Source organism: Musca autumnalis, unplaced genomic scaffold (genome assembly GCF_047663935.1).
Source record: "Musca autumnalis isolate F117 unplaced genomic scaffold, ASM4766393v1 scaffold_4, whole genome shotgun sequence".
Classification (NCBI taxonomy): domain Eukaryota; kingdom Metazoa; phylum Arthropoda; class Insecta; order Diptera; family Muscidae; genus Musca; species Musca autumnalis.
In genome coordinates, this window is record NW_027411977.1 from 159,865,158 (window position 1) to 159,886,503 (window position 21,346).

At 36.1% G+C, this 21,346-nt stretch overlaps 1 protein-coding gene and 1 pseudogene across 8 annotated transcripts; both read left to right on the forward strand.

Moving 5' to 3' along the window:
• The window catches only part of LOC141403140 (putative alpha-L-fucosidase), a 29,915-nt pseudogene extending 19,562 nt beyond the window's left edge, over positions 1–10,353 (forward strand).
• LOC141401416 (uncharacterized) lies at positions 3,554–6,615 on the forward strand. 8 transcript variants are annotated; one of them, XR_012412362.1, is made up of 4 exons: positions 3,558–4,453; positions 4,546–4,857; positions 4,916–6,394; positions 6,497–6,615. XR_012412362.1 is itself a non-coding variant. In XM_073981661.1 (2 exons), the coding sequence occupies exons 1-2, from the start codon at positions 3,682–3,684 to the stop codon at positions 4,558–4,560; spliced, it is 744 nt and encodes a 247-aa protein (XP_073837762.1). In that variant the 5' UTR covers positions 3,554–3,681; the 3' UTR covers positions 4,561–6,615. The 8 variants fall into 8 exon arrangements, 2 of the variants coding, with proteins under 2 accessions (XP_073837762.1, XP_073837760.1); XR_012412363.1 differs by having other exon boundaries at positions 3,554–4,410; positions 4,546–6,394; XR_012412364.1 differs by having other exon boundaries at positions 3,554–4,410; positions 4,916–6,615.
• Positions 10,354–21,346: the final 10,993 nt, after the last annotated feature.

Below are 21,346 nucleotides of genomic sequence, written 5' to 3' on the forward strand. Positions count from 1 at the left end.
GGAATGTGAAACAAAGCGAATTGATGGTCGTTATGAATGCCCTTTACTGTGGAAGAAAGACGTTCCGTCACTACCACGTTCATATAACATGGCACTAAATCGATTATACAGTGTTGAACGAAAGATGCAAAGAGATGTGGGCTATGCAAATGAATATAAATCCAAAATCGAACATTATTTGAAGCAAGGTTATTGCCGTAAAATTACAACGGATGATGCTGATGATTTAAATGATCGTAAATTTTACATTCCACATTTCGGAGTAAAAAACTCTAACAAAAAAGGAATACGTCTAGTCTTTGATGCCGCGGCCGAAGTTAATGGAATTTCCTTAAACAAATGTCTTTTGTCTGGTCCAGACATAAATAATCCACTAATCACTATTCTTTTCAAATTTAGAGAAGGTCCGATTGCAGTTTGTGCCGATATACAAGAAATGTTCCACCAAATTGCTGTCGAGAAAACCGACCAAAATCAGTGTTCGAAAATAAACACTATGGAATCGTACCGTACCGTTCTGTACCGTACCAAGATGGATAGGTACGCTACGATAATGTACCGTACCGGTACACAAACACTAAAAAATTTTTTAGTGATACTGTACCGGAGCACAACGAAAATCTTACTGTACCGACTGCGGTACACAACGATTTTTAGTGTACCGACTGCGGTACGCTACGATTTTTTAGTGAACCGACTGCGGTACAGTACGATTATCGTAGTGTACCACTGGTCGGTTCACTAAAACATAACGTACCGGTAATGTACCGCACGTGTGTTTTTTGTAAATTGTGATGAAAAATTATATGTTTGATGTTTTTGAAACTAAGGGCAAGAATAGTAACTAAAATTCAAGATTATATAAATTAAATGCACGAATGTGGTAAATTCGGTCGGTATACGAATGTTGAGAAAATTAGTATAAAATATGAAATTAGCTAAAATTTCCAACCAATACATATTTTAATAAATTTACCCTCTATTATAGTATTAGGTTTAAAACCCATATTATTAATGTATGTATTTCTGTTTACTCGCTTTGAGAAAATTTTATTATGGGCTCATTAGGGTCCTTGTAGTCAATGTACATATTAAAACACTGCTTTTTAAATATTATTTGTTCCCTAGTTAAATAATTAGACAATTTTTACAAGTAAAAAGGGGTGATAATGCATGTATCATAAAACCATTTCTAGGAATGGAAAAGAATAACGTTAATATGTTGGTGTCATAAGGATGTTTATTTGCGGCAAAAGTCAATTCATAGAAAGGTTATGTTTGTTGTCCAATCCACATGAACAAACAAAACAGCCACCGTCGGATCACTAAAGATTGAGTCTCCAGGTAGTATATTTTAAAATTTTAATATGTTTATTCTGTTGAAGTTTTAATGTTGATATGTTTGAATTAATTAAAATAAAATTGCATAAAACATAAAATCCGTTTGTAATAGGCAACAAAAAAAAATGGTAAGAATCAAGGCACAATTACACAGGTAGTGGCATCGAAAAAATTTGAATATGTTATGTCAAAACTTTCTTTATGTTGTTGGGGAAATTACAACAAAAATAATTTTTTTATAAAGTGATTTTACTTTTCATATTCGATCAGCTGGTGTGATACCACTACCTGGTAGTTCTGCCATGGTAAGAATATGAGAATAATGCCTCCAAAAACTCAAACTTTCTGCTGGTAGAATACGTTTACGTTTGTCCATAATTTATCCCACCGAAATGGCTTAGATTTGGTATCTAGTGTCCGTTGGGGTTATACATGCATTCCTATAAGAATTTTCGGTACAGGTCCACGTTTTTATATAGCCCCCATAGAACGGTTCCGCCGATATTGATTATTTTGAAGGTTGTAGCCACGTTATCCAACCGAATTAGTTGAAACTTGGCATTTAGTCTACGTTGGGAGTATAAAATATTCCGACGGAGAATTGTCTGCACAGGTTCATGTTTTGATATGACCCCCATAGAAATGTACCTTCCGAATTTTGCTAATATTAGATAGAAAATAATAATAAAAACAATTATAAAATATTGTGTTGCACTTTGTTGCAGCTAAAACTTTACAAATTTGGTAAGAACTATATGTACTAAAAATAAAATAAAAAATCTACGCGCCATCCCGCGACACTCCCTACTAAGAAGCTTTAACAAAGTACAGAATTTGAAAGAAAAGCGGATGTCACGTGATTTACATATGTGTAAAATCCGAGTTACAATAAATAACATATTATATAAAATATTTTTGCTGCATACGACGATCGCAAATTTACTACTAAAATATATTATAAAAACCAGTCCATAAATTGTGAACAAAAAATTAAACGTTATTTTTCTTTGGCTGATGTAAAACAAATTATTTTAACTGTCGTTAGATTCTGTGGACACCTTAGATCAATACTGCACCAATAATTTTTACATAGGCGTATGTGATTTTTTTAAGTTTTGGCGCGCTATATCTGTATTTTTTCCACTGTTCGTTTGGCCCAAAAAAACATCAATGTGACACCAACACGTGCCTTATTACTTTATACAAATATTTTAGATATACATATGTATATAACACAATTATGGGGTCAATTTATATAGTCTTCCATAATAAAACAAAAAACCAATTAATATTTTACATTTTCTCATAATTCATAAAAACACATGTGTGTTACATTACAGATACGTATATTATTTTCATTGTTCCAACAATACGAACTACGAAGTTTTACTGCTTCGTCCTTTTCAGTAGTACCACAAAGTAACAGGCAAAATTCTCGTTGATCGTCCACATTACCTTGCTATGAATAGATTTTCTGTTATTGGTGCCGCCAATAATAATGATTTTGCACGAGGGGATTTTTAAACATCCTTATGACATCAATTAGTAACCTCATACTGGTGTTATGATAAATACATTCCATATTGAAAAAATCGTATTAAAATTTGTAATTTGGCTACAAATACTTTTAAATTTGTAAATAAACATAGCTTGGAAAAAAACCTTAGTGATGAACAGTACTGTTCGCTACAAACAAAATAGATGGGTATTTTTTGTTGGTACTGGTAATATTAATGTGGATTGTATAGCAAATATTAAATTTTTCTGAATTATCTTTTTCCAAAAAATGCTAATAACATCAATAAAAGTAAAATTATTCTTTACTCATTCATGTAAATGATTTTATAATTCACTATTTTTTTAAACAACATTATATTTTCTAGTAATTTTCTCAATATTTATAAACGATTAAAATGTAATTAATTTATACAATATTGAATTTTATTTATTATACTTGCCTTCTTTCCCAAGAAATCATATAACAATTCATATTTCCTCATAATTAAAAAAACACATGTGTGGTACATTACCGGTACGTTATTTTTTAGTGAACCGACCAGTGGTACACTACGATATTTTAGTGTACCGACTGCGGTACGCTACGATTTTTTAGTGTACCGACTGCGGTTCACTACAATTTTCGTTGTGCTCCGGTACGGTACGCTAAAATATTTTTTAGTGGTTGCGTACCGGTACGGTACACTAAAATATTTTTTAGTGATACCGTACCTGGTACGGTACGTTATTTTAGTGTACTGTTTCTTTTCGAACACTGACCAAAATTGCCAAAGATTTTTATGGAGAGATGGTGATGCCAGTAAGCCGGTGGAAATCTATGTGATGGAGCGATTGATATTTGGAGCCACCTGTTCCCCCACAATAGCCCAGTTTGTAAAGAATTTAAATGCAAAACAATTTTTGGATGACAGTCCGAGAGCCGTACATGGAGTCATTGATCGACACTACGTCGATGATTATGTCGATTGTTTCAACACCGAGGAAGAAGCAATAAGCACTTTAACCGATGTCATAAAAATTCATAAAATGGCCGGTTTCAATTTACATGGGGTAAAATCCAATTCCCAATATATTACAAAGCAATATGGCAATCCCACTGACAATGAAGAACCATGTGGCAATACATTTTTGCATAATGGAGTGGAACGGGTACTCGGTATTCAATGGGTACCAAAAACAGATGTTTTTTGTTTTGATATAAATGTAAACAAAGTGGACAGACAAATATTAAAATGTGAAAAAGTGCCAACCAAACGGGAGATGTTGTCCTTAAATGTGTCCATTTATGACCCGTTTGGTGTTATTAGTGATTTCATGGTGACCACAAAAATTATTATGCAGAGTGTGTGGAAGTGTGGAATCAATTGGGACGACGAGCTGCCGGAGGAAATATATCGCCAGTGGAAAGTGTGGCTAGAACAATTGCCAAACATTAAGAAATTTAAAGTGCCACGATATTATGTTCCGAATTTTAATACAAATGTGGTAGAATTGCACATATTTACAGATGCAAGTGAAGATGCTATGGCTGCAGTCGGGTATTGGCGTGTGGTAAATAATATAAATAATGACATTAATGTGGTTTTTGTTATGGGTAAGACGAGTTGTGCCCCAACGCGTTACGGTTAAAGGAATCAATTGTGAATAACCATTTAAAAGATATTAATGCTATCTATTTTTGGACAGATTCCTCAACAGTAGTGCAGTGGATTAGATCTGACCACAAGATGTACAAACAGTTTGTGGCAAACCGAGTGGCAGAAATTTTAGATGGCAGTGAAATTAAGCAGTGGAAATGGTGTCCAGGTGCAGACAACCCAGCTGATGAAGGGACACGAATGAAACTGTCTAAGCCGTATAATCCTAAGGTAGGTGGAAAAATGGACCTGATTTTTTGAGGAGAGGTGAGGTGCATTGGCCAGTGGAGACATTAAGAGTTAATATAGCCGACCGAGTTGAATCCTAGCTGCGTTCCCGATACAAAGTGATGGTGGCAAGGCAAGTAATTTCTATTATACCTAATCTTAAACGTTTCTCCAAGTATAATAAATTCAAGAGGACTATGGCGTGGGTGCTTCGGTATGTGAAGAATTTGCTGCGCAAAACTAAAGTCCAAGAGAAGATATGTGGTGATCTGACTGTCGAGGAAGTAGAAGAAGGTGAGAAGTATCTCTGCCGAAAAATACAAGAAGAAGCTTTTGGGGATGATTTGTCGACACTTACCATAAATGGCAGAATATCCGCAGACAGTAAAATTAAGATGCTCAATCCCTTTGTTGATGGAGATGGACTATTAAGAGTGTCGGGTAGAATTGAAAATGCCTTTTTCCTTTCCTTGGAGACTAGACGACCCATAATTTTGCCAAAGAATCTTCGCTTCACCAATCTTATGGTTAAATGGCACAACGAGCGTCTCCGTCACATAAACTTCAACACAGTCATGAGCGAGGTGGGACATAAATTTTGGATTCCTGCGTTTAACGCTTTATGTCAGGGCGTTTACCTATACCGGCTTGGACTATTTTGGCCCTGTTAATGTTACAATTCGGCGACAAAGAGAAAAAAGATGGGTAGCACTTTTCACTTGCTTGACAGTAAGAGCCGTTCACTTGGAAATTGCCACCGACCTCTCAAGCGATGCCTGCCTGATGTGCATAAGAAATTTTGTTAACCGAAGAGGTGTTCCAGTGACTATAAGAAGCGACAATGGGACAAATTTTGTCGGCATCGCCAAGGAATTCCAAGGTACCGAAAATTTTATTCATAATAATGACTCTTTTAATTCGAAGGTGACGGCTCTTGGAATTAAGTGGATGTTCAACACACCAAGCAACCCTAGTGAAGGTGGTATCTGGGAGCGCCTAGTCCAGTCCGTGAAGAAAGCCTTGTATGCCATGATGAAGGAACATGCGCCTAAATTGGAGACTTTCCGTTCCTTTTTAATTGAAGCTGAAAACATGGTTAACTCTAGGCCATTAACCCATCTTCCAGTTTCTCCAGAGGACCCAGAGCCGTTAACGCCGAACCATTTCTTACTTGGATGTCCTAATTCGGTTCATACGCCAGCACCATTTGAGCCGAGGTTGATGTGTTTAAGGAAGCAGTGGCGTGTGTTACAAAATATGAAGAATGGTTTTTGGAACCAATGGTTGCAGGAGTACTTACCGGAGCTGACGCGTCGCACGAAGTGGTGCCTACCCTCACAACCAATCACAGTCGGCTGCCTAGTTTTTGTATGTGACCCGGATCTGCCAAGAAGTCAGTGGAAGAGAGGCAGGGTAATCCAGTTGTATGTGGGCAAAGATCCAGCACCCTATTGATGATGGCAACCCTGCTGATGATGGCAACCCGGCTACTACCAATATCCTAAAGTGAAAAACGAATGTCATGTTGAGAAAAACAATGGCTCAAAATTTCCCCAGCCGTTATTTATTGTGTGTTTATATTGTCTATGTATTTGTTAACAAACTTGGTATAAAAGGCCCATCAGGCACATACTTACTTTCTTTCCAATTGTAATACCAAGTAAAAACATGTAAGTCAAAGTCAGATTTTTTAATTTATTATTTGTGTAAAATTTTCCGATAAATTTAAAAGTGTTAATAATTTTATTTATTTTTAAATTTATTTGTGTTAGTGAATAAACAAAAGACAACCGACAAGCCAACAATTGTATCCTTTGTGCCGTTTAAACTTACCGCCATTAAAAGCCAATATAAATAAAAACAGCCGATATTTTTATATTACAAACAAAAAGCCTTGTGTTGTTACTCTGAAAGGAAACAAGAAGGAAGTCGACGTTTATTCATTTTGGTTTACAGATTCGGAAAGCAACAGAGGTCTACCATTTAATAAATCCCGAACTGTAAATATATTTAATGCGATATGAATATATTTATCTTGATTCAAGTGTTTTAGCAACGGTCTCATAACATGGACCATAAAAAATAATTTACGTGGAAGCTGTGTTGGAGGTAATATACAAAAAAGGGCACAAATTTATTGAAGTAAACAATTTTTTTTGTGTTCTTTCTTGATATCTGTCCAAACCACGCAAAATTCTAACCTATGCTCAAAGAAAGAACTAAAGAATACCCCTTGGCCAACATGGTTCTAGTGTATGACTTTTCGATATATAAACTGCATCCCCCTAAAATCGATGCTGACATTTTGAAGTTTTGATTACGGCGATTTTTGAAATTTTCTTATAATTAGAGGGCGGAACCAGATAATGATCCACGCTATATGTAGGGTTATAGAACTCGTGATTATACGTCGTTTGATCTATATCTCATGAGTGTGCTGTGTGCAGCTTCCTAGTAATAGATGTCCAAATCGAAAATTTGGTTTGTAAATTTTCTTAAAAAAACTATTTTTTGGATTTAAAAATTGCAACTGTAACATACCTTTGAACCCTGCGTGATTTTAGTTTTTTTACGCGCCGGATCTAATAAGTCCCTCCGCGTTTGAATTCATACACTAAAACGGCGGATATAGATACCTTGAATATAGGAAAATCTTTAAAAATATATTTTGACAATTCCGCGCATTGAAGTGGAATTCTTTATACCCGATTGTAATATTTGCAAAAGGTGTGTCATAAATTACAGAGATTCGGGAGTAATATGCGTATTTAACCCAAAATAGAAATATAATATTTTGGCACATCCGGGGTTCTTGACGAATCTGTTTAAAATTTGTTATGTTGACGTATTTTTATCAGACGGTCACTGAAATCGGATGCGCCTTACAAGCATATGTACATCGCGAAATTTTTACTCATTTGAATGTTTTTTAAAAGGTGGGATGCAACTGACGGCACATTTTGGCCGCTAAATGAAACATAGATAAATGCATACATATTGATAGAGATGCACTCGCTGTATCCGAAAATCGCATGCGCCTCAACTGATTTTAAAGGATTCGCGAATTACACGCTTTTTAATTTTTGTGTCTTTTTCTTTGGTTGTAGTTTCATTATTACTCTCTACTTCTTATTTCTATTGCTTATCACAGAAAGAAAATATACTTTCACGATGACAAACTATTTTTCTTGTAGATGCTTTAGCAAAATACTTCAGGTTTTGTATCGAAATTTAGCGAAATAGTAGAATAACTCCCAAAAATGTTTCTCAAATTTTTCGTATTAAACCAAAAAAGATATTTTTGAAATAATTTCCAACAATAAGTTTCCGTCCTATGTTGTTGCTGTAATATGCAAGTTATAAGCTGGGCACTCACCTATCAGTCATGCTGTCGGGCCGATGAACCCTTATTGTATGTGTGGGCATGACAAGTGTATAGCCGAGCCTTCAGTCAATTCTCGAAATCTTGAAATTTTCCTCCAAAAATGAATTAATTCTATATTTTTCTTTGTTCCTTTACAAAAAAAATTTTCGCTTTTGAAAATTCTGTATTGACAATTTGAAAATAAACACAATTCACCCATACTGATGGGGGTTCATTTTGAAATCAAAACTATTTTGATTTTCTTCAGTCTTGAACAACTCACACATACATTCTCAAATTTTAGAAAATTTACACATACTATGACAAATGCTGTCGGGCAGACTGATAGGTGAGTGCCCAGCTATAAACCCAATCTTTATAATTTTGGTCTTACATTTTTCTATGCGTTGTCTAGATTCTGTAGGTATTTTTTTTAATTTATTTTTTAGAGATTTTTATGGACTCTGAGTTAGAATAAATAAAATTTACTCTAAGATTTCTTCATTATTTTTTGATTTTCCGCGAAAATAAAAATAAATTTAGGAAATATTTTAGCATCTACGGATGGATAGATATTAACTGCTGTTAACATTTTTATATACATTTTCTTATTACAACACAAGGGGAATTTTTAAATATTTTTTCTTTATAAGAGAATAAAACCCCCCATAACTTTTTAGCGCAGCATCCAATTTTGTGAACGCGAACAGATTTGAATCCACGATTCGTAACCCATGTACAAACAACAGCGGATGTGCTCACCAAAAAAAATTTAATTTTTTTCAATGCTATTGTAAAGGAAATTTTAAATTTACCATATAGCTACAATTTTTAAGGGTGATAACGTTCCTAGTGGTCACAACACTTCTCCATCAAAAATTGTCAAAATAGGTCCATATGTTGGTATAGCCGCCATATTACGGTTCCTCCCGATTTTCGGTCTTATGAGGGTTTTAACTACAATTTTTAAATGAGTTAGATGTAATTTGATATCCACTAAAAATGTCAGTATAGGTCCATGTTTTGGTATACTCCATATAACGGTACCTCTCGATTTTAGGTATTTAGAGAATTTTAGTTGCATTTTTAACCGAAATAACGGTAATTTGACATTTGAGATGGCTAGTGGTCGCAAAACTTCTCCACCAAAAACTGTCAACATATGTCCACACTGAAGATATTTTTAGATACCTTTTCTGACCTTATTTAGGCATTTGAGGTCGCAAAATTTATCTACCTAGAATTAAGTGCAGGAAAGAAAACTATTTCATCTTAGTTCAGAATATTTTATGGTGAAGGGTACAAGAATTCGGCCCGGCCCAACTTAACGATTTTATAGCTTTAATTTTTCTCAAAAAAATAAATGAATATTCTTTTTATCGGCCAGGCTTTATAACGATATAACGGTGAAACAGTCGTAACAAATGATCGCTGGGGTATCGGTACCGCTTGTCTGCATGGTGATTTCTATAATTGTAAGGATCGTTATAATCCTGGTGTGCTGCAAAAACATAAATGGGAAAATGCATTTACACTGGACAATAGCTGGGGACAACGTTACGATTTGACGCTAAACGATTTTATGACAAGTGAAGAACTTATATATGAAGTCATTACGACAGTCGGTTGTAATGGTAATGTACTGATAAATGTGGGACCCACAAAATATGGTACAATATTACCGATTTTCGAAGAACATTTAAGAGAACTGGGTCATGGCTGAAAATAAATGGCGAAGCAATTTATGGCACCAAACCTTGGGTACAACAAAATGATACAACAACACCGGGCGTTTGGTATAAGGGAATTGTACAAGATGGAAGATGGAGAAGTTGTTATTTATGCCATGGTCCTGGAATATCCTTACGAAGATAATGGTTTGGATATTCATCCATTGGGTAAAAATATGAAAATGATGCGGTAGCAATATTGGTTGGTCTAGAACAACATTGGATACAAGTATAAATTCAATTGTTATGTTGGGAATGGAAGACACCGATATTGAGGTAAAGGAGAATTGTGTACTTTTATCTGAAATATTACTTATTGAGATAATTTATTTATTTTTTTTTTTCATATTTTTATAGTGGCAGTTAAATGGCGCCGCTATTAGTATACAATTTCCCCCAAAACATCATATTGACAAAAGTGGACTAAAATATGCTTGGACTTTGAAAATTACCATTGGAAACACGATTTAAAACGTCGTTTGTATTAGAGTTTTTTTCCAGGTTAACCTTCTTTATGATGATTTGTTTGACATATACGCTATTGAATTGACATTTAAAACCCAGTGGGTTTATTAAATCCGGTCATATGCACACGCACTATAATATTGAAAATATATATTAATTTATTATTATTTATACTATTTAATAATAAAATAAATATCTATTTTTTAATAACTTTCCCCCGAGAATTGTTTTGGAAAATATTATGTACTTAAAATCCCAGTATTGTGCTTTGAACTTTTTAAGGTATTAAATTCGAATTAATAAATTAAATAAATATACCTTTGAAAAACGAACAGACACAGCTCAAAACACACTCCCCACATAAAGCGAACTTTCGTAATAAAGTTCAACAATTTGTAAACGTTGTAGAAGCGTAAGCTTTTCCATGATAAAATGGCTATCAGTACTAAACAAAAATTACATGAACACGTGACACGACTCACGCGAGATCTGTCAAAAAAGGCTGTTGAAAAAAGTACATCCTGTTGGATCACCCATTACTAGAGTTAGTAGTGATGTAGACTTAGAGTTGTTGATTTACTAAACTACGATTTTGTTAAAAGTAAGGTATTGAGCCTATAAGTATGTAACCGAAATGAGTTTTTGAGCCATCAGCGAATTCAAAACAATGTAAGTTGACTCTGCTTGCAACATTCTGGTGTATAGATCTGTGCCCAGTAGCAAATCTATTGCAAGCATCCGCTAGGTCCAAATGCGACAATTTAGAACGCAAATTCGGAATAGATGATAATGACAATAATGTTTGTGAAATGCTAGGTATGTAAGATACTTTCAGAATTTTTTGATGACGACAGATTCAAAGATCAAATTTCTTTTGAATTAGTATTACTACTAACGCAAGAGAGAGAGTGGCATTAGCAGGACAAGTTTTAACTGGAATTGTTTCCTGTAGTCTGTTTATGACAATAGAGACTTCCGACGAGGCATCAACTATTGCTCTAACAGAATAATTTTCTAGCGTACAGAAAATCAAAAATATTGACTTGAAGGAAACTATGAAGCGTTAGGTAAGGTTAGCTTTAGGATGCGTAGCTGCCGTGCTGGCAGTCACTCCACTCGGAGATCTTGAGGTCCATTGTGATCATCCTGACTATTGTAAGGTGTGGGTATAGAGCTGTTGTGCTGCAATGAGGTGTGTGATGGGTAGTTTATTTGTAGAGGAGAAATATGGCTGTGTATATTGTTGATGTTGGGTGACTATGGATGAGGATGATGATGATGTATGACTGATGTTTATATGGTGATTTGTGTACAGATGCTGATGCAGGCTATTGATTGTGATGATTTGTGTTATGTTGTTGTAACAGTGTTTTATTATTATGTTTGTATGTTCGTTCTCCTGTTCAATCTGGCTCTGGGTCTATCTCCAGTTCCAGGAAGTTGGCTACTTCGATGGGATGTAACCACAGATCCACTGGAGTCAGATGAGTAGGCTTAGCGGGGCAGTTGAATAGGTGCTTAGTATCGTGCGGGCCCATGCCGCATACTGGGCAGATTTCTTGCACGGCGCGATCGATTCCCTCCCAATAGGAATTTAGGCGACTGCAATATCCTGAGCGTAATTGAGCCAAAACTACTCTGGTTTGTCGTGGCAGCTGACGCTCTTCAACTGCGATAGATGGGGGATGTGCTCCGATGATTGCATTCACACAATAATTGCTTATGGTCTTAGCAACTGTGTCCGTGTGAATACTGTTCAAACCTGCCTGATATGCCTGTTGATCTAGAGGTTCTCTCCTATATTGTTGGACCGTCGTCTCTAGAGCAGTGCTTACTGAGAGGAAGTGAGCATACATTACTGTGTGTTTTACATTGAAAGTTACGCTCACTTGTTCTCAGTAAGGGCTCGCTGGTGAACACTGCTCTAGAGCATCAGTGGTCAGCAGATGGTAACACCCGAGCAAGTACTGCAACGATAGCATATCATTATGTTGTCGTACTTTGCCTCCTCATGTAGATGGTCCATTGTAGATTTGAGGAGGCACCCTGTTGCTGCTCTCAGGGCGGCGTTCTGACAAATTTGAATCTTATCCCACTGCGTGTCACATAAATTCGGGGACCAAACTGGCGTCGCATAGCTTGCCACAGACCGACATATCGCTTTATACGTGGTCAACAAGGTTTCTTTATCTGCACCCCAAGTGCTGCCGGCTAGGGACTTGAGGACCTTGTTCCTACATTTCAGTTTATCGCAGATAGCTGTGGCATGCGCGGACGACGTAAAAGTGGTGTCAAATGTGACCCCTAGAATTTTGGGGCAGTTTGTGGTCGGAATTCTGTTACCATCGACCCTAATATTCAACTCTCTTCTATACTGCGCCATCCATGTGGTGAACAGAGTGGCCGTCGATTTAGTGGCGGATATCTGCATATTCCTCTCGTGTACATGTGTTTGTATTTGTGTTATGTAGGAGGAGATGGTGAGTTAGGCTGGAGAGATAGAGATGTTGATGTTGAGTGACTATGGAAGATGATGATGTATGACTTATGGTTATATGGTGATTTGTGCACAGATGATAATGAAGATGCTGGCTATTAATTGTGATGACTTGTACTATGTGGGAGGAGAGGGTGAGTTAGGTTGGAGATATAGGGAAGATGGGAGAAGAGGGTAGTAATGAGAAAAAAAAGAGAAATAATCAGAAGAATGAGTAATTGTAAAGGAGAGTTACAGGTTCTTTGTGAGAAAAGAGAGATATTTGAAGATGATTAGAAAAACAATTTTCTAGACCAGGTACGTCTTGCAAAATTCTTACCGTTTTCTCTGCATATAACTGACTGAGTTTGCCGAGGAAGTAGTAGAGTGGTGGCTTGACATAGTCCTCTACCATAAGGTCGGAGGACTGGGAGCCTCGCCTTGCCAATTCATCAACAATCTCATTCCCTTCAACATTGCAGTGCTCACGAACCCAACAAAGGTTGACGCTTAAATTACAAGTTTTTAAGGTGGACCTACAATTTTGAACGATCCTAGGAATCTGGCAACTCTGTACTGTTTGTACTGGTGGATGAATTCTGAGGAAAATATTTCCATTACTGAAATATTTTCGAGGCTCACAACAAGAAACCAACCGCCCTTCATTCTAGTGAGACACCCACAATTGGCGTTTTCATTTTGGTCCTAGTCGAGCCGGATTCCTGGTTATTGTTGCTGAGATTTCATCAAATTCATCCTTATTCCATTCTTCATTAAATTTCATAGATAAAAAGGTAAGTTTGTGCTTTGTATATTCAGTTCCCTTAAGTGAAACAATAGTGCATACAAGAAGTGATAATTTCAAGTCCAAAGTTCAAATGCGTTTTGCCGTCGGCAATTTGATTTTTCAATTTTATTTCGCGCACAGTGTTCTGTATTCAACTTCCAAATTTCACCAAAAATTCAACTGAGATTCGTGTAATTAAAATGCAACATTTAATTATTCTTTCAATTCCGCGTTGTCCCAAAACAGTTAAATTATGTTTAACTTTAATGCGTCAGCCATATTGTTGTTTTTAAAAAAAACTTGGCTTCACTTACACTTTTTTCATGTGGTTGTTGTAACGCAACGCTCAACGCACCGTATGTGCCGAGCGCTTTATGCGAGAAACATGAACATTTGAAATGTGCAGGTTTAACTGCCCGTCACTTTGACATTTTTACTGATCGTAAATATAGTTTTCGTTGGGCGTGCATCAATTGTAGGTCCTTAGAAATTTACTTTTACTGTCATTTTAAGGAGTCGAAAATTGCATTAGTCGCCACGAAGAAGTATTTCGAACAAGCATTTTTAAGGCTTAAAAATTTTGAGAAAATGTTTAATAGTTTTTAATATTCAAACGGATCACCGAAGCGTAAGAAGTCGTTAGTCGTTGTTTCTGGTGAAAACTTAACGAGTTTGAACTCGCCAGATGGGGCTCCGCCACGCAATACTTTCACGTCTTTGCTTTCGGACATCCACTTGAAGCTCCCAGCATCACATTCTAAAGTTTCTATCACTAATCCTATCGAAAATGCTCGGGTCGATATCCAATCTTATGAAGCTGTACCTACACCTCCTCAATTCAAGACACCTACTACCGCATCTTCCTCAAGTGTTGATAATCCAATACCAACTGTCAGCTCTAAATCATCTTTAAACTCTGATCAATCAACTCCTAATAATATTATATCTGCAACCTCTTCTAATAGTAATAAATCTAATCAACTTTCTTCTACTATACAGAATTTGGCGTCGGCGGATGTTCAGACTCGAACTCCGCAAAAAAGCATAAAGCATTAAACATGGCACCGCCCATGAAAATGGTTTTTGTTTGGAGGTTCCCCACTGAAACATCTGCTGATGATATAAGTTATTTCATAAAATCTAAAATTGAGGGAAAATACTTCCTGAAATGCTACAAACTCCGATCGACATTCTCGGGAAGTAGATCTTCCTTCAAAATTGTATTGCCTCAAGATGTGTTTGTTAGAAAGGTAGAGAAAGAATTTTGGCCTGCTAGAGCTTTCGTAAAGGAATTTATAGAAAAATCAGAAAATTTAGCTCAATTACCTCAACGAATGTTTCAAAAAACTAGATAGTGATTTGTCAATTTGTTATCAGAATGTCCGTGGAATAAATTCAAAATTAACTCGTCTTTATGCAGACAGCTTCAGTTTTGAATATAATATAATATCATTCTCTGAAACTTGGTTGAAGCCTTCAATATTGAATAGTGAAATCTTATGCCCTGTTTAAGTCGGATTTCTCCAATTGGCAACCCTATTTAAATTTTTCTTGGTTCCGGAATATTCGCATTCGGCATCCCTAGTTCTGCTCAGAATTGTACCTGTATGCTCTCATTTGCTCTATCTCTCTGAACTTTCTTATTAAACTTACATTGTAATTTTCTTCATAATAAACTAAGCATCAACCAGTACTGTTGGTAAGAATTCGTTCTGTTTCACTAAATTCAATAAAGAAGAACCATTACTGTTCTTATTTCCAAATTCTAATACATCGCATTTTCTTTCCTTTTTCCATTTCTATCTTCCCTGGTGGATGAATTCTGAGGAAAATATTTCCATTACTGAAATATTTTCGAGGCTCACAACAAGAAACCAACCGCCCTTCATTCTAGTGAGACACCCACAATTGGCGTTTTCATTTTGGTCCTAGTCGAGCCGGATTCCTGGTTATTGTTGCTGAGATTTCATCAAATTCATCCTTATTCCATTCTTCATTAAATTTCATAGATAAAAAGGTAAGTTTGTGCTTTGTATATTCAGTTCCCTTAAGTGAAACAATAGTGCATACAAGAAGTGATAATTTCAAGTCCAAAGTTCAAATGCGTTTTGCCGTCGGCAATTTGATTTTTCAATTTTATTTCGCGCACAGTGTTCTGTATTCAACTTCCAAATTTCACCAAAAATTCAACTGAGATTCGTGTAATTAAAATCCAACATTTAATTATTCTTTCAATTCCCAATTAATTTGTTAATTTTAATTGGTTCGAAAATTATTATTTTTTCCTATTAAAATAATAATTTTATTAAATTCAATTCTCCTATTTCAATTTTATTTTATTATTTTTCATCCATCGATTCATTTTTGACTCGTGACAGTGTGCTGTCTGCATAACATTTCTTCTTTCCACTATGTCACGAGAGCATTTCAATTCAATTTCTATTGGTTTGTTGGTGTGTTTATTCCTACCCATCCATAATCGTTCAATCATTACAACAATAGTTGTTGTTGTTGTTAGAGACCCAACCATCATTGCAGTCTCTTTACCAACAGAATTGTTTTCTCATATAAACACCCACACCAACATTCATTCCATTTATTCCGTTGACCGCTGTTGATTTATTTCGTGGTTTCACTCAACAGTGATCAAACCGTTCTCTTCGTTTATACGTGCACCCTACAGCAAGCCCGTTTACATGGTCGCACTATAGCTTGTTGTGACATATACATATTGTTAGATATTAACGTATATATACAAGTAAGGGGTCGAGGCATTTCATTCTTGTCCATTTATAGTACACCATATTACCGCTAGAGGGCGCTGTTAATATACCCAAAATTGCTGAAAATCTTAATTTTTCACTATTTCTTCCAAATATTCTGTGTGTGTGCATTTATTCTGCATCCTTTGAATATATTATTCAATTCCACAACCCGCCTTCACCTTTTGTTCCATTTTCCGCCGAAAGGTGGCGCCCCATAAAAGGGAAATATTTAAAAAAATTGATGTACCATTATTATTTTTTCTTTTTTTCGGGAATTTCGGTAATTCTTCCGAGAATTCTTCATAATCGACGACTCGATTTGGTCTTCCGGATAGTATAGTCGCATCACGTCGCTAGGTGTCGCTACACATTAATTAAAATAAGCGAAAATCTTTGATTTTTCAGTATTTTTCCAAACTTTTTTGGGATTTTCGTTATTCTATCCGAACAGTCTTTAACATTTCCGTTTATTCTTATTGTTCCAGATCTCTAGTGCTCCATTCTTCCGCTAGAGGGCGCTATTAAACGCAGAAATAACTGAAAAACTTTAATTTTTTCAACATTTTCGTGATTTTTTTTACATTTTTTTCGAAGCAATTTTTGTCTTTGCAATTTCTGTGGCCTGTTGCGAATTTATAGGGTGCCCAACGTCCGCAAGGGGTTGCTTATAGTAAGAAACTGGTCTGTATAAAGTCTATTGTTCCATTACTGAACGATTTCCTCCTGGTTCTTCGATACTTTCTGGATTCTTATCCAACACTTGTGGTTTCCTACAATAGTCCTGCCTTGTGGTGCATGCGGCTGCAGCTAAAACGTGCATTCCATGTAAGTAAATGCTTATAAAGACGCTATTTCTTCAATATTTGCCTACATATACTTCAGGTTAATCACTAGTTCGGAGCAATTCTTTTCCTTGTTTATTTCTCCGTTTAATGCACAAAGTTTCTTATTTCCGAAGCAACACCCCTATTTTCGATTGCTGAAGTTTCCATTGAGTACAGTGAACACTACTTTTTCTCAGTACATGTTTCGGTGAGAATATTTATTATATTCGATTCACGATTTTCAGTGTGCTTACTACTATTTCCTGGTTTCGAAGTTCCTATTGGAAAACGAGAATATTGCTTTTTCTCGTTTCCTTTTTCAACACACATATTATATCGACATCGTTTCACTAAGCTTACTTCTATTTACGATACGCTTTTCGGAGTTTTCAATCCTATTCCTAATATTTTCCTCCTTCAAACATTTTCGTAAACAATCGCAAAATGGCCTATCCTAAATTCATAGGATCCAATAGCCGGCTCGTGCAATTAAATTCCTGTCTGAATAGTGGCATTATTCCACTCACTCCACTGGAATCCACGTGGACTGATATAAGATCACATTCGATGAATGTGTTCAACAGGGAATAAATTCAAGATCTGATCATCCTCTGAAGGTGGATAGACTTCAAGAGAAATTCCAAATCGCTTCCACAATTTATTTTACATGTTTGGCAAAATTGAAAGAAGTCTTGGGTCACTTTCCGAATCCAAACATCTCATCTACCTTACACATCATCCCAGATGAGACGACTCTATGTACTCCAGAGATTCCAGTTCCTACTAAAAGCACATGTTCCTTTCCAAAATGTCGGCTATGTTCGTCATCATCACACACAATCCGAAAGTGTCCTTTATTCATTTCTATGGATCCACAACAGCGTTCGGCAAAGATTAAACAATTTGGCCTTTGCTGCAATTGTTTCTCTAAAACGCATCGTGTGAGCAATTGTCCATCCAAAAATACATGTGTCCATTGTTCAAAACGACATCATGTTATGCTCCACGATGATTCTGGTAACACCGTTTCCCCGACTCAGTCACCTACCACAATTTCCAAATCAGGTTTGAATGTCGACTCCACCCAATTTTCCGATTCTTCCATACAGTCCACTTGCTCAACTGAAGGCATTCAAACATGGTTTCCAAATTCCAAATGTGGTCTTCTTGGTTCTGAGTTGGTGAATGATTTCCCTGGTGGTGTTACCTTTCCAGTTCTTCCACATATTACTTCCTATCCAAAGGAGCCCTCCATTACATGATGAGTTTCCTCCCAGTGTTACTCATCCAGTGCTTCCACCTCATGCTTCCAATCCAAAGGAGCCCTCCACTTCCGAGAGGTCTCCTTGCACATCCATTTTTGCATTACAGGATGAGTTTCCTTCCGGTGTTACTCATCCAGTTCCTGTACTTCGTGATTACGATTCAGATCGGCCCTCCATTTCCGAGAGGTCCTCTGATGCATCCGTTGTTCCATCCCAGGATGAGTTTCCTTCCCGTGTGACTCATCAAGTTCCGGTATTCCATGATTCAAATCCAACGAAGTCCTCCACTTCCGAGAGGCTTCTTCGTGCATCCATTATTCCGTTCCAGAACATGAATTTGTCTGGCATGATGGAGTATAATAAATCCATTTTCCAATTCATTGATCCAAACAATGAAATTCCAATCCAATTCTAAAAATATTCCAATACTTATCTATTTCAAAGATAATATTCATATTCTGCACTATTCAGATTATGATAACCTAATTTCAGTATTTATTCGACCACAAGAGATATTTCCGATCCAAACTTCCAATTCGAATAAAAACTACTCCTTGCTGACAGTCGCCACAATTGCGAATATTCCATCAAGTACATTCCAACTGATTCCAAAGTTGAATTTGTTTATTTTCGGCAAGCAGAGTCTATTCTGGGATCCAATATTTCCAAACTCTCCTCCAAAATTGAGACTCATCCGGAAAAAATCCATTATCCTCATACCCAAATTTCGTCACTCCAATCATACTCCATCCCAGATAATTCAATATGGCAACCAACCAGGTGACGCAATCCAATTCCAGTTACAAACCGCCACATTGTTTGTCGTTTGTAACCCGTACATGGCTTTTCGCATGATCTTTCAATTATCTGGTAATATTCTATTCCAATATCCTGGTGCCAGCAAGATTCTGCGTGGAGTAGTTTGTAGTACATATTCGGATGAAGCTGCAACTCAATTCGAATCATTTACCAGTCCTGTTTACCCCCAGCTTTACGTGTACATCATCTGACTCCGGAATGGATCAGGATTCATAACCATAACAGTTATTCTCCATTCAGTTATGTACATCTTCCCATCTTTCCTCCAGTTCCGATCACGACGATCTTTTTTATGTTCTATATGCGAAAAGCTACGCGTACGTCCGTAGCCACTCACCTGGGCCAATCCAAAGTAAGTGTTGCTCTAGTGGAAACACTGTCCAATCCGAGAATCATCCAGGCAGTTACTCCATCCATTTGCCAGATTAATTTTTCCGCCTTGTTGTATTACTTCCAAAATACAACTAAAAAACTATATTTCAAAGAAATATTTTCTATATCTTGGTACAATTTCCGAAGTAAATTTCCAGGAACCATTTTCCATACTATTGTACCCATTCCGTGTTACAAATTCCAAATTATATTTCAAAGAAGCGTTTTCCGTATTGTTGTATTATTTCCAAAGTACAAATTCAAGATTCCAACAAGTATTTTCTTTCGGGATACAAGTCCAAGATCAAGCTCCAAATTCGCTTCTGTTCTTCTAATACTCCGTAAGCACTATTGTATTTTCCTCCCTACAAAGCACAACCTGCCATTCCAGATATCTACGCATTCAATATTCCGAACGAGAGCCGCTAATCTACTCCGCAATGGGTCCTCCCACCATGGAAACAACGTAGCAGTATATTTTAACTATAAGTTCTTTAGTTTTAAGTTCAATTTTTTAATTCATTTTGATCTTTGATATAATTCTTTTCATTTATATTACACAATGAGAGTACACGGTACAGTCGAGTTATGTTTTATTGCAGTAATACTGCAAGGGGCCCGGAATGTTTACGCCGGATTTCTCCAATTGGCAACCCTATTTATATTTTTCTTGGTTCCGATATATTCGCATTCGGCATCCCTAGTTCTGCTCAGAATTGTACCTGAATGCTCTCATTTGCTCTATCTCTCTGAACTTTCTTATTAAACTTACATTGTAATTTTCTTCATAATAAACACTTGTAAACTAAGCATCAACCAGTACTGTTGGTAAGAATTCGTTCTGTTTCACTAAATTCAATAAAGAATCGCATTTTCTTTCCTTTTTCCATTTCTATCTTCCCTGGTGGATGAATTCTGAGGAAAATATTTCCATTACTGAAATATTTTCGAGGCTCACAGCAAGAAACCAACCGCCCTTCATTCTAGTGAGAACACCCACAATTGGCGTTTTCATGCCCTAAATATCCCTAATAATCCTCCATGGATTACATCTGCGCTGTTATCCATTAAAAGCTATAAAAATAGGCTCATTCGAAAGTATAAGAAATCTGGTTCCGCAGTTGATTATACAAACTAATCAGTCGCTAGGTATAAGTATACTATTGATTCTCGTAGGTTGTATAAAGATTATCTCAATAAAGTCAAAGATAATTTTCAATCAAATTTCAAATCATTTTATGAATTTGTAAATCTTAAAAGGAAATCTTCTTCTAAACCTCATATATAGTGAAATTGCTCAATGTTTTGCTAATTTCTTTGCATCAGCTTATTCAAATGACAATTCCGCAATCAATAGCTCCTATCCATATGATATTTCTCAGCTTGATAATGTAGTTGTGCTATATTTTAAAATCCACGATGTCTCAAGAGGTTTACCTAATTTAAAAGCAATAAAAAGTCCAGGTCCAGATGGTGTTCCTAGCATAATATTAAAATATTGTTCATATATATTATCTATCCCTTTAACATTAATCTTTAATTATTCTCTAAAATTTTGTCATTTCCCTTCTATTTGGAAAAAATCTTATCTACTCCCCTTACATAAATAGGATAGTTTTGCAGATGTTTCAAATTATAGAGGAATAGCAAAGTTGAGTGTCATTCCAAAGTTATTTGAGAAACTAGTTACTGATATCATTGCTCACAAAGTTCAACCAATACTGAGTTCATTCCAGCACGGGTTTCGCAGTGATC